The sequence below is a fragment of the Lissotriton vulgaris genome, chromosome 5 (assembly GCF_964263255.1).
Source record: "Lissotriton vulgaris chromosome 5, aLisVul1.2, whole genome shotgun sequence".
NCBI classification, from domain to species: Eukaryota; Metazoa; Chordata; class Amphibia; order Caudata; family Salamandridae; genus Lissotriton; species Lissotriton vulgaris.
The window spans coordinates 2,034,213,372-2,034,226,697 of record NC_141693.1 but is presented as its reverse complement, the minus strand read 5'-3'; the positions used below and the strand labels follow the sequence as shown (position 1 = coordinate 2,034,226,697).

Below are 13,326 nucleotides of genomic sequence, written 5' to 3'. Positions count from 1 at the left end.
GCCGGCACCCTAAAAAGTGAGAGGTGCTGTCTGTTTTGTAGATAAGCAGCCATTGCGGATAAATGTATGCAAATGGAAGCATAGGCCAGATTACATTTGTACAGATGTAATAGATAACAAATGATGTTTTGAATAGAGGCATCTAGCGGGTTAATGTTGTGGCCTGCACAATAAATGACAAACAGCTTCCATTTCGCCGCATAGCATGCTCTGGTGGTGGGCTTCCTTGCCTCCCGGATGATGTCCATACAGTCAGGCGGTAAGTTGAGGTAGCCAAACTCTAAGACCTCAGGAGCCAGATCCCCAGGTTGAGCTGTTGCGGAACTGGATGCTGAATGTCGCCATGGCTCTGCGTCAAAAGCCTGGGTGTGAGGCGCAGCTTTTGATGCGGTACCACGGACAGTTCCAGAAACGTGGTGTACCATGGTTGGCGATCCCACGTTGGAGCAACCAGGATGAGCGTCATTGAGTGCTGCTTCAACTTGCGTGCCACCAGCGGTATTAGAGGTGCTGGGGGAAAAGCGTACATAAATTTGCCTGACCAGTTCATCCATATCGCATTGCCTTGAGACTGAGGGTGTGGAAACCTGGCGGCAAAGCTTCGGCATTTTGCGTTCTCCTTTGTGGCGAACAGGTCTATCTCTGGATGACCCCACCTTTGGAAGTACGGGTGAAGTACCGATGGATGTAACTCCCACTCGTGCATTTGGTGGCTGTACCTGCTGAGCAGGTCCGCCATCTGATTGTCCTTGCCTGGGAGGTGTTCTGCCATGAGGAAGATGTTTCTCTGAATGGCCCACTTCCACATGCTCTGAGCCAGATGAGACAACTGTGGAGAGTGTGTTCCTCCCTGCTTCTGAATGTAGTACATGGTCGTCATGTTGTCCGTCCGGTTTAACACAACCTTGTTGGACAGATGTACTTTGAAAGCTTTTAGTGCCATGGAGATCGCCATCAGTTCCAGAACATTGATGTGCATCTTCCTTTGCTGTGGTGTCCATAGTCCCTGCACAGTGTAATGGAGGACATGAGCTCCCCATCCCTGGAGAGAAGCGTCCGTCGTTAGGATGATCTGTGGCACAGGCTCTTGGAATGGGCGTCCCTGGCAAAGGTTTTGTGGATTCCACCAATGCAGAGAGTTGTATGCCCGACCGCTCACCAACACTAGGTCTTTCAACTGTCCGTGAGCCCGAGTCCACTGACGTGCTAAGCACTCCTGAAGCGGACGCATATGTAGTCTCGCGTGCGGGATTATGGAGATGCAGGAGGCCATCATGCCCATCAACTGCATGAACACTCGTGCTGGAAGCGAGTGTTGAGGTCTGAATGCTTGTATCAGCGATTGAATGCTGTTGACCCTCACTGAATTTGGCTGTGCTGTGGCTGCCAGAGTGTTTATTGTCACACCCAGATACTGCCCTATGTGGGCGGGTTGCAGGTGGGACTTTGGGTAATTCAGTGAGAATCCCAGATCGTGAAGAAGGTGAATGGTGTGGGACATGTGGGCGGCACACTGCTGGGCTGACTTTGCCTGGATGAGCCAGTCGTCCAGATAAGGGTAGACGTGAATGTTTTGTCTCCTTATGTGTGCTGCCACTGTCGCCAGGCACTTCATAAACACCCTGGGTGCCGTGGTGACCCCAAAAGGCAAAACCTTGAACTGGTAGTGCTGGTTTTGGATGGTGAACCGGAGGTATTTTTTGTGTGACGGGTGCAGCGGAATGTGAAAATACGCATCCTTTAGATCTAAAGTTGCGAGAAAATCCCCCTGACTGAGCAACGGGAGTACTTGCTGCAGGGTCAGCATGTGAAAGTGCTCCGATAGAATGTACTGATTGAGGGGTCTGAGGGACCCGTCCTTTATTGGTATCAAGAAGTACAGTGAGTAAACTCATGTGTTTCTTTCTTCCACAGGCACAAGCTCGATTGCCCCTTTTTGCAGCAGGACGAGGACCTCCTGCTGCAATAAGTGCAAACGCTCGGTGGACATCGGACGGTGTCTTGGGGGTATGTTATGTGGAGTGGATGTTAACTCCAGACAATAACCGTACTGTATAAGCTGTGTGACCCATCTGTCTGTGGTGATGGATTTCCAGACTGGCAGGAACTGTTGAAATCTCCCCCCGACCGGTGTTGCGTGGTCGGGGGGCAGTGACAAGGCGTCACTGTTTGTTAGTGGCAGAGGATCTGGAGTTGTTGGTTCCACGACCCCTGCCTTTGGCGCTGTTCCCACGATATCCACCTCGACTTGGTTTAGTGTATGTGGACTGCGTGTTGCCTTTATAGTACTGCGTGGTTTGGGAGAGCTGGCCTCTGGAAACGCATCTAGTGCTTGAGCGACGAAAAGAACCACCCCTGAATTGCTGGGACTGCAAGGCCCCCATGGACTTAGCAGTTTGTGTCCTTTTTGATCGTTTCCAAGGTGGTGTCCACCTCTGGGCCAAACAGATGATCAGGGTTGACTGTCTGATTAAGAATGGTGGTTTGTATCTCTGGCTTGAATCCCGAGATTCTGAGCCAGACATGTCGTCTCAGCATGAGACTAGTGTTGACAGCTCTGGCGCGGTGTCAGCCGCGTCCAGTGCACATTTAATAGAAGCATTGGATATTAGCTTCCCCTCTTGGATTAGCATCTCAGCTGCCTCTTTGTATTCGTCTGGCAGGTGCTGCAACAGGGTCTCCAGTGTGTCATAGTGTGCCCTGTCATACCTCGCTAGAAGTGCTTGTGTATTTGAAATGCGCCAGATATTGGCCGCTTGAGCTGCCACCCTTTTCCCTGATGCCTCAAACACCTTAGATTCCTTATCTGGGGGAGGAGCATCACCCGTTGTTTGAGAATTAGCCCTCTTCCGGGCATTTGAGACAACAAAAGAGTCCAAAGGCAACTGTCCCTTGATGTAAGTAGGGTCAGAAGGCGCTGGTTTATACTTCTTCTCAATTCTAGGGTTTATCACTCTGGCTCTGGTAGGCTCTTTAAAGATCTCCCCAGCATGTTTTAAGACACCCTTCAACATAGGCAGAGTCTTGACAGTTCTCTCTGAGACGGAAAAGGTGTCAAAAAGAAAGTCCACTTCAATGGGGTCAGCATGGAGCTGGACGTCATGATTTTTAGCCGCCCTCTCAATGAGGGCATTAAACGCCGCTGAATCCTCTGTAGGCGACGTTTTTACAGCATAGAGCTGAGTGTCTGGGGTAGAATGAGGATCACCTGGGTCAGCACCAGCTGCCCAGGGTTCATTGGTATCATCTGGGTCGGTGTAGACAGGATAGCTGTACTCATCATCACCACTTTCCCCAGCGTCCACGTCAGAGTAAGTGAGTGAGACATCATGGCCATGTGGAGAAAGTGGTTCCACAAGAACAGGAGTTGAAGTGGAATCCTTTTTCTTTAAAGGAATTTTATAGTACTCCATTGGCTGTTCCGGGGCAATTTTCTGTTTATGAAGGTAAAGTCTGCCTGTCTCAGCATCGATAAAATGTTCTTGCTGTTGTTCCAGCAAAGATTGTCGATGCTTTAAGGTCGGGACTACTGTCGTCGACTTCGGCACCGAGGGCATATTGTCGGTCACGCTGGCGACCATCCTAGGGGTGAAAGCCTTCGGCGCCACTTTCGGCGGCAACGTGAAGTGAATGGGCGTCGACGCTTTTTGAGGTTTATCGACTGGCTTCGAAGGTGGAGGATCTTTTGGGCCGACAGTCGAGGCCTTCTCCTTGATGCGCTTTAGGGAGTCCGCCACCTACTTGGAGAAAGCGGCAGACGGCCGCGCCGAGTCGACGGTATCCTTCGAGGCACCACTGGACGTGGACTCGTGTGGTGTGCTGCTTCTGGCCTTGTCTTGTTGACGCTGAGTCTCGAGAACCTTCGGATCACTGAGTCCCTTGTTGGTGTCGACCATCTTTGGCGCCGATTTACTCGGTTCGACCACCTTAACCTTTGTCTTCGGCGTGGCAGACTTAGTCTCGACGCCCTTGACCTGTGTCTTCGGATCGACAACACCCTTCTGCTTCGTCTGTGCAGACGGCTCCGAGGCCTTCGATCCGACCAAGGAAATGCGCACTTTTGGTTTCGAGGGGGGCACCAGTGCTTTCGCTTGCGTCGAGACCGTTGTTTTTACTTTCGGTTTCAATTTTGCAGGGTGCGGCTCAATAGCAATGTCCGTAGCAGAGCCCGGAGGCGGGGCCGTAGAACCGATTGTAAGATCTTGGGTAAGGCCTAGTGGCGATCCCTCGACCTGAGCATTTTGAAGCGTTTCGGCCCCAATGTCAGTCTGAGTTAGCTCTTCGCTCGAGCTATCTTCCATGGCCTCAAAGGCCCCATCGTCGTCTCCTGACTCGTCGACGACTTCTTCCGCTTCGAACATTTCAGCGTCCGCGTCGTAGTTATAGTCGACCTCCGACGCGGGATTAGACAGGTTTTCACCAACTTCCCGGTCAGCTCCTTCATCATCCCCGGCATCGAAGATGTCCACAGGCGCCGGTGCAGTCCGCTGGGCCTCCTGGCGCGCAGCGCGTCGATGCTTAAGCGTCTTCTTGGATCGAAAACAGGAACAAGCCATGCAACTGGCTTCATCATGATCCGGCGCCAGACACTTGTCGCACACCGGGTGGACGTCGATGTGGGGATACTTGGAGTTGCACACGGGACATCTCTTGAACGGGCTCCGTTCCATGATGATCAGTCGATAGGGTCTGTGGCGTCGATAGGGTCTGTGGCGCCGACTGGGCCCTCCTCGTCGAAAGCATGCGGTTTTCTGGAAACCGGCTCGGAACCGAGCTGGAAGAATCAGGCACCGAACGCAAGACTATACCGACCTTTTGGCCTTAAGAAAGTTTATATCGATCCCGACTAGAGTGAACCAATATACATCCGAACCCAATGGCGGAAAAAACCAATCTGAGGATGGAGTCGATGCCCATGCGCACTGTAGTCCAGGGGAGGAGCCACCTATCTCGTGATACTTCGAAGACTCTTCCAAGACAACAATGTGCGATCATCCGGACCCAACACTAGGCGGCGATCTATGCACAGATATGAATTCAGCAGCCCACATGCCTCGAACGGAGGAAGCACTGGATCTGTAGCCCCATTATGAAGAAGCTTTCATTTCTTCCTGCAGGCGGCTGAGATGTTCCCTGGTATGGGTGGAATGTTTGGATGATGGTGTGAGACGTTCTAGACAGCAGTTGTGGCGAACCACCGCTAACACCCACTGGTCTGATGCAAATTCCTTCCAGTTTGGAAGGAAAGCTGCAGTCTCTCCCCTGACAGGGTTGTGTGATTGTGGGGGAGGGAGGTGAGTCAGTGCAAGGAGGTGGAGGCCCCATCACTGGCGCCATCTCTGCCCCTACCCTTATTGTTCTGCCTGTATGCACCCTTCAGTCTGCAGGTGGGAAGTGTGGGGCTTCTGTGGTAGGAGGGGGCAGGGTCTCCAGCCGGCTGTCTCAGAGATGAGCTTCTGTTGGGTGGGGTCTGGAGGGCACCCATAGCTCTGGCAATGTTGATGTCCTTCAGTTTCCCCAGCATCTTGTCAACCTGCAGTCCGAATACATGTTCATCATCGAAGGGCGGGTCGAGGACACTGGCACTGAATCTCAAAGTGGAGATCATAAGGGTCAGCAGAGCAGAAGGAGCTCCAAGGCCCACACGAGGAATGTGGAACTCCCCCTGGAGAGTGTGGGGGTGATTGAGGTGGACTGTAGGGGAGGGGACCGGTCCTCTTCTACCATCATCTTTTGAGCTTGGAACTCGAGGGGCTCAGAGCAAGCTCCTCCTTGAAGGTTTGCTTCCTCTTCCGAGAGAGTGTGAGGGTTTAAGCGAAGGTAATTCTGCCAAACTTTTCGCTGTCTGAGGATAGATGCGAATTCTGTTCTGCCTTGCATCCAGGTCCTCTTGAAACAGTTGTAGGATGCGTTACTCCAAGTAGTTGGAGTCGGCTGTCAAAAGACTCTACAATGCTGATGGTGGCTTTGGAGTCGATGTTGGCCTCAGCACTGGCTTTGAAAAGGCATTCAACTTTGAAAGGCCGGCAGCATTGTGGATCTCTGGGCTTGGCGACTATGGAGGGGCAATGCCTGCCGATGGAGGCCTTGTCCGCAACTGAAGCTTGAAGGCAGAGGAGGCTACAATTGTTTGGACACGAGGCTCGACGCCCAACCGCCACGGGCAGAGCTCTGCCTCCAAGTCAGGCCTCTTCAAAAGGCTAGTATATCCATGCAGACCATGCTAACAGTTCTGGAGGAGGTCTTTCTTCACAAACCGGCAGGCATCGAGGGAGAAATGACCTCTTCTTCCTCCTGGTCAGACTCGGAGGGTAAAACTGCCTTCAGGTTAGGCGATGGCTGATTGGGCTGAATGCCCGAAGGGCTGGCGTCTTCACTGTTCGACAAGAAGCAGCCTTTGCTCTCTAAAGATTTTGGGGATGCTATCAGAGTATTGCTGCTGCACCTCTTGATGCATCCAATACCTCCTGACAAATTCAAAGGGCCTTTCTTGAACAGAAGATGACGCAGGCCTGGCACGTCGTGTTGTGGTTTGGGAAGAGACAGCGGTAAAGCTCATGTCAGTTGAACTGCTATTACTTTGCAAGGAACTGAAGCAGTCCTAAAAAAAAAGGGGCATAGAGCCACAAGAGGGGCGCACAGCGACAGAGGGCCGGAGGTCCTAGTAGTAAGTGGTCGATAAACCAAAGTCTGTCTCCGAAGGAGGTCACCAAAAAGGTGGACGGCAAAAGCACACACAAATATTTTTCGAATTTTACTAAGTGGGCATGAAGGAAAGTAGCGAACACATTCATTCTCAGCGCTGTCACTACAAGTCTAAACCCAAAGGCAGGAAAAGATCTGTGCCTATGCGCACTGCCAACTATGTTTGGCGGCACAGTGCATCCCAGGACTCGAAAGACTTTATTCAAAGAAAAACTGTGTATAGATATGAGAATAATGCGGCACACAGCTTAATGGAGCCACAGTCAATAGTCGGAGACGTGTGTAGTGCAGCACATTGATCAACGGAGTCACAGTGAGTGAGTGTATAGTGCAGCACTGTGAACTCACTTCCCACATACGGACACACTGAAGCTGGAGCGCGTTAAACAGTCATTGGCTGGTTTCACACGAAAGGCTGCATTGATGGGGCACAAGTACAAGACCGCTCTTGCTGTTTTTAAAGCCACAATTGGAAGACCCTCCCTGCCCATTTGCAAAGTTCGAGAGAGACTGGCACAGATATCCAGATAAACTCGAAAGGATTATGACAGTGCCCAACTGGTTTCATATTTAGTGGTCTATGTCTTACTTCATACACAGCTAGGTCAATGCCCGCGTAAGGGATGATGCCCAGCATGTTGGGCACGTAGCCCTTGTAGAAAGCAGTCATGCCTTCCTTCAGGAGGATCTTCTTGCCACAGTCCAGCATGCCCATGTATTGCCCGGTTTTCCTCAGTGCCATCCGAGTCTTCAAAACCTACAAGATATAGGATAAGAGTCAAGCCAAAAAACACAGTTGATGGACAGAATGCAGAACAATGTTATACATTCACCCCAGTACAAAGATATGGGCCTAAATCCATTGTTTTTTTGCACTCCACACCACCCTAGGTCAAGCCAAGCCTCTCGGTGCTCCTGCAGGGCGCTGAGCAGAACTTACATGCCGTGTTCATGCCAGGTGAAACCGGCTAATGGGCACAAGTCCGGGGGTGGTTACAGGACTCTGCAGCCTGGGGCACAGGGGTACACAAGATCAAACCCTACGGCAAGGGTGGCAAGAAGGCCCCAGACTGCAGCAGGGGGTTATAGTTTCTCAGCATACAGCTTCAATCCTAAGGTTACATGAAGACCAGATCCTACCACAATGGGGGGTAGAGGATATCGCAGGCTGGGGCAGAGGTTAACATGAAGACAGTCGCCGGGGTCAGGAGAATGAACACATGGATACCACCTCACTGCTTTTTTGTCGCGAGTCAAGTCAAGCATAACAAGTCTGGGACTCACCTCCATGGGGTAAATGCTGCTCTGTGCGATGGCCCCCGCCAGTGAACCTGCCACCAGGCGCTCGTGAATCCGCAAAGTCTCCTGGTCACTCCCAATGAGATGCTTTATCTAAGGAGGGGAAGTGGAGAAGTTAGGGAGAGAAAAAAATAGTGAGGGAAACAGTAAGATGGAGGGGGAGAGAGATCAATACTGAGGGAGTTTAGGAAGCAGTCTATCGACATTGTTGAGGAGGTTAGTAGCTACCTTTGCACTGGCGCCAACACTGCCGAGGGAGCGGAGGTTCCTTACACACCAGCATCATCACTGCTCGGGAAGCACAGAGGCCAACTACACACCAGCATCATCACTGCTCGGGGAGCACAGAGGCCAACTACACACACCAGCATCATCACTGCTCGGGGAGCAGAGAGGCCAACTACACACCAGCATCATCACTGCTCGGGGAGCAGAGAGGCCAACTACACATCAGCATCATCACTGCTCGGGGAGCAGAGAGGCCAACTACACACCAGCATCATCACTGCTCGGGAAGCACAGAGGCCAGCTACACAACAGCATCATCACTGCTCGGGGAGCAGAGAGGCCAACTACACACCAGCATCATCACTGCTCGGGAAGCACAGAGGCCAACTACACACCAGCATCATCACTGCTCGGGGAGCAGAGAGGCCAACTACACACCAGCATCATCACTGCTCGGGAAGCACAGAGGCCAACTACACACCAGCATCATCACTGCTCGGGGAGCACAGAGGTCAACTACACACCAGCATCATCACTGCTCGGGGAGCAGAGTGGCCAACTACACACCAGCATCATCACTGCTCGGGGAGCACAGAGGTCAACTACACACCAGCATCATCACTGCTCGGGGAGCAGAGTGGCCAACTACACACCAGCATCATCACTGCTCGGGAAGCACAGAGGCCAACTACACACCAGCATCATCACTGCTCGGGGAGCAGAGAGGCCAACTACACACCAGCATCATCACTACTCAGGAAGCACAGAGGCCAACTACACACCAGCTCTCATCACTGAGGCCAACTACACACCAGCATCATCACTGAGGCCAACTACACACCAGCATCATCACTGCTCGGGGAGCAGAGAGGCCAACTACACACCAGCATCACCACTGTTCAGGAAGCACAGAGGCCAACTACACACCAGCATCATCACTGAGGTCAACTACACACCTGCATCATCACTGCTCGGGGAGCAGAGAGGCCAACTACACACTGGCATAATGAGTGCTCAGAGCGCAGAGGCTAACAGCATAATTTCTGAGGGAGGACCCAAGGGAGAACTGAAGTGTGAGCCTCCCTAAATGTTTAGTCTGCAAAGCGACTCAGATACAGCATTTGCATTGGTAAGAGCAGCAACTGTCAGGGAGTCTACCTGACTACAGCGACCCAGAACCCCTCCGCAAGATCTAATGAAATGGTTACTTACCAGTAGGGGTAGTTTTGCAGCTTGAAGAGTCTTGTGGATTCACATGCTGTGCATCATTCCGCCATCAAATGGTTGGGTCCGGGTTTGTCTTGTTTATTATTTTTTTCCTCTTGTTTTGGATGCGATCGACCATCACGTGTGTCAGATACGTCCCCTGTATGACGGCAGAGTGGCCATCTTCAGATTCTTTTTTCTGTCTTTATGCTGTTTAATCCTGGTTATGGTCCTTATTTTAGTTCTCAACGTTGTACTTTGCTTCCCCACCTGTTTGCATTCCTCCTCTGGGGGGAGGTGGGTGGGTCGCATGAGAATCCAGAAAACTCTTCAAGCTGCAAAACTACTCCTACTGGTAAGCAACCATTTAGTTTTGCAGCGTGAATCCTTTCAAGGATTCATATGCTGTACATCAGATTATGTAGCGGTTTCTCCCATGTTTGGGAGCCTGTGGTGAGAGGAGGACCTTGCAAACATGTCCAATATGCTACTTACCAGTATGCATCTGTTCTTGGCATGTAGGGCTGCTGACATTCATATCTGTGCATAGATCGCCGCCTAGTGTTGGGTCCGGATGATCGCATATTGTTGTCCTGGAAGAGTCTTCGAAGTATCACGAGATAGGTGGCTCCTCCCCTGGACTACAGTGCGCATGGGCATCCTCTCCATCCTCAGATTGTTTTTAGCCATTGTGGCCAAGATAGAGAGAAACTACGTGAATGATGACCATGCCAGAAGTATGTGTGAATGCTGCAGCCGCTACAGGCGCCGGGGAGGAGGGCGGGCGATATGAATGTCAGCAGCCCTACATGCAAAGAACAGATGCATACTGGTAAGTAGCATATTCGGTTCGAGGCATGTGGGCTGCTGAATTCATATCTGTGCATAGAATACATAGCAGTCCCTCCATTAACAGCGGCCGACTGTGCCAGCTGCAGCAGTTTGGAAAAGTGTTTTTAGAACAGCCTGCCCTACAGCTGGCTGCTGTTTGTGTGCACATCAACACAGTAATGTAACAAATAAAATAAACTTGAAACTTGAAACAGTAATGTTTTGTAAATGTGTGTGTGGTAGACCATGTGGCTGCTCTACATATGTCTTCCAAAGGAATATTTCCAAGGAAAGCCATGGAGGCCCCCAACTTTCGGGTGGAGTGGGCCCGTGGTGGAATGGTGAGAGTGCGCTTGGCTTTCTGATAGCAGATCAGAATACATTTAACGATCCACCTGGCTATACCAGCCTTGGAAATGGGGTTACCTTTGTGCTGTGGCGCAAAGGCAACAAAGTTGTTTAGTCTTCCTAAAATCTTTGGTCCTATCAATGCAATACATCAGGGCCCCCTTGTCGTCAAGGGTGTGGAGCATTCTCTCCGCCAATGACTCAGGATTTTGGAAGAAAACAGGCAATTCAATAGTTTGGTTAATATGGAATTGAGACACTACCTTAGGAAGGAATTTAGGGTTAGTGCGAAGCACCACCCTGTTAGAATGAATAAGAATAAATGGCTCTTGGATAGTTAGTGCTTGGAGCTCACTAACTCGTCGCAGCGATGTAATCGCTATAAGGAAAGCCACTTTCCATGTCAAGAATTGAATCTCGCAGGAATGCAGTGGTTCAAAGGGAGGACCCATCAGCCGGGTGAGGACCACATTGAGGTTCCACTCCGGAGCTGGTGGAGTCCGCGGAGGAATGACTCGTTTAAGTCCTTCTAGAAAGGCCTTAATGGCAGGCACCCTGAAGAGTGAGAGGTGCTGTCTGTTCTGGAGATAAGCGGCCATTGCGGATAGATGTATGCGAACGGAAGCATAGGCCAGATTACATTTGTACAAATGGAAAAGATAACAAATGATGTTCTGAATAGATGCATCTAGCGGGTTAATGTTGTGGCCTGCACAGTAAATGACAAACCGCTTCCACTTCGCCGCATAGCATGCTCTGGTGGTGGGCTTCCTCGTCTCCCGGATGATGTCCATACAGTCAGGAGGCAAGTTGAGGTAGCCAAACTCTTAGACCTCAGGAGCCAGACCTCCAGGTTGAGCTGTTGCGGATCTGGATGCTGAATGTGGCCATGGCTCTGCGTCAGAAGGCTGGGTGTGAGGCGTAGCCTCTGATGCGGTACCACGGACAGTTCCCCAAACGTGGTGTACCATGGTTGGCGAGCCCACGTCGGAGCAACCAGGATGAGAGTCATCGAGTGCTGCCTGAGCTTGCGTGCCACTAGCGGTATCAGATGTGCTGGGGGAAAAGCGTACGCAAATTTGCCTGACCAGTTCATCAATATCGCATTGCCCTGCGACTATGGGTGTGGGAACCTGGCGGCGAAGCTTTTGCATTTTGCGTTCTCCCTTGTAGCGAACAGGTCGATCTCTGGATGACCCCACCTTTGGAAGTACGGTTGGAGTACTGATGGATGGATCTCCCATTTGTGCATTTGGTGGCTGTACCTGCTGAGCAGGTCCGCCATCTGATTGTCCTTGCCCGGGAGGTGTTCTGCCGTGAGGAAGATGTTCCTCTGAATGGCCCACTTCCACATGCTCGGAGCCAGATGAGACAGCTGTGGAGAGTGTGTTCCTCCCTGCTTCTGAATGTAGTACATGGCCGTCATGTTGTCCGTCCGGATCAACACGACCTTGTTGCACAGATGTACTTTGAAGGCTTTTAGTGCCATGAAGATCGCCATCAGTTCCAGAACATTGATGTGCATCTTCCTTTGCTGTGGTGTCCATAGTCCCTGCACAGTGTAACGGAGTACATGAGCTCCCCATTCCTGGAGAGAAGCGTCCGTCGTCAGGATGATCTGTGGCACAGGCTCTTGGAACGGTCGTCCCTTGCAAAGGTGTTGTGGATTCCACCAATGCAGAGAGTTGTATGCCCGACCGCTCACCAACACTAGGTCTTTCAACTGTCCGTGAGCCCGAGTCCACTGACGTGCTAAGCACTCCTGAAGCGGACGCATGTGTAGTCTCGCGTGCGGGACTATGGAGATGCAGGAGGCCATCATGCCTATCAACTGCATGAACACTTGTGCTGGAAGCGAGTGTTGAGGTCTGAATTTTTGTATCAGCGATTGAATGCTGCTGACAATCACTGAATTTGGCTGTGCTGTGGCTGCCAGAGTGTTTATTGTCGCACCCAGATACTGCCGTATGTGGGCGGGCTGGAGGTGAGAATCCCAGATCGTGAAAGAGGTGAATGGTGAGGGACACGTGAGCGGCACACTGCTGGGCCGACTTCGCTTGGATGAGCCATTCGTCCAGATAAGGGTAGACGTGAATGTTTTGTCTCCTTAGGTGCGCCGCCACCGTCGCCAGGCACTTCGTAAACGCCCTGGGTGCCGTGGTGACTCCGAAAGGCAAAACCTTGAACTGGTAGTGCTGGTTTTGGATGGTGAACCTGAGGTATTTTTTGTGCGACGGGTGCAGCGGAATGTGAAAATACGCATCCTTTAGGTCTAAAGTTGCGAGAAAATCCCCCTGACTGAGCAACGGGAGCACCTGCTGCAGGGTCAGCATATGGAAGTGCTCCGATAGGATGTACTGGTTGAGAGGTCTGAGGGCCAGTATGGGTCTGAGGGACCCATCCTTTTTTGGTATCAAGAAGTACAGGGAGTAAACTCCTGTGCCTCTTTCGTGCACAGGCACGAGCTCTATCGCCCCTTCTTGCAGCATGACGGGGACCTACTGCTGCAATAAGTGCAAATGCTCGGCGGACATAGGACGGTGTCTTGGGGGTATGTTGGGTGGAGTGGATGTTAACTCCAGACAATAACCGTACTGTACAAGTTGTCTGACCCACCTGTCTGTGGTGATGGTTCTCCAGACCGGCAGGAACTGCTGAAGTCTCCCCCGACCGGTGTTTTGTGGTCGTGGGGCAGTGACAAGGCGTCAC

The 13,326-nt window shown here is 51.6% G+C and overlaps 1 protein-coding gene across 4 annotated transcripts in view; it reads right to left on the bottom strand.

Moving 5' to 3' along the window:
• Nucleotides 1-13,326, bottom strand: part of SLC25A25 (solute carrier family 25 member 25) — an 82,005-nt gene that overhangs the window by 15,626 nt on the left and 53,053 nt on the right. For all 4 annotated transcript variants that reach the window (XM_086924955.1, XM_086924954.1, XM_086924956.1 and 1 more), the window contains exons 7-8: nt 7,990-8,097; nt 7,295-7,462 (exon numbers count right to left, since the gene is read on the bottom strand). In XM_086924955.1, coding sequence (XP_086781081.1) covers nt 7,295-7,462; nt 7,990-8,097 — 276 coding nt within the window. The remainder of the gene's footprint in view (nt 1-7,294; nt 7,463-7,989; nt 8,098-13,326) is intronic.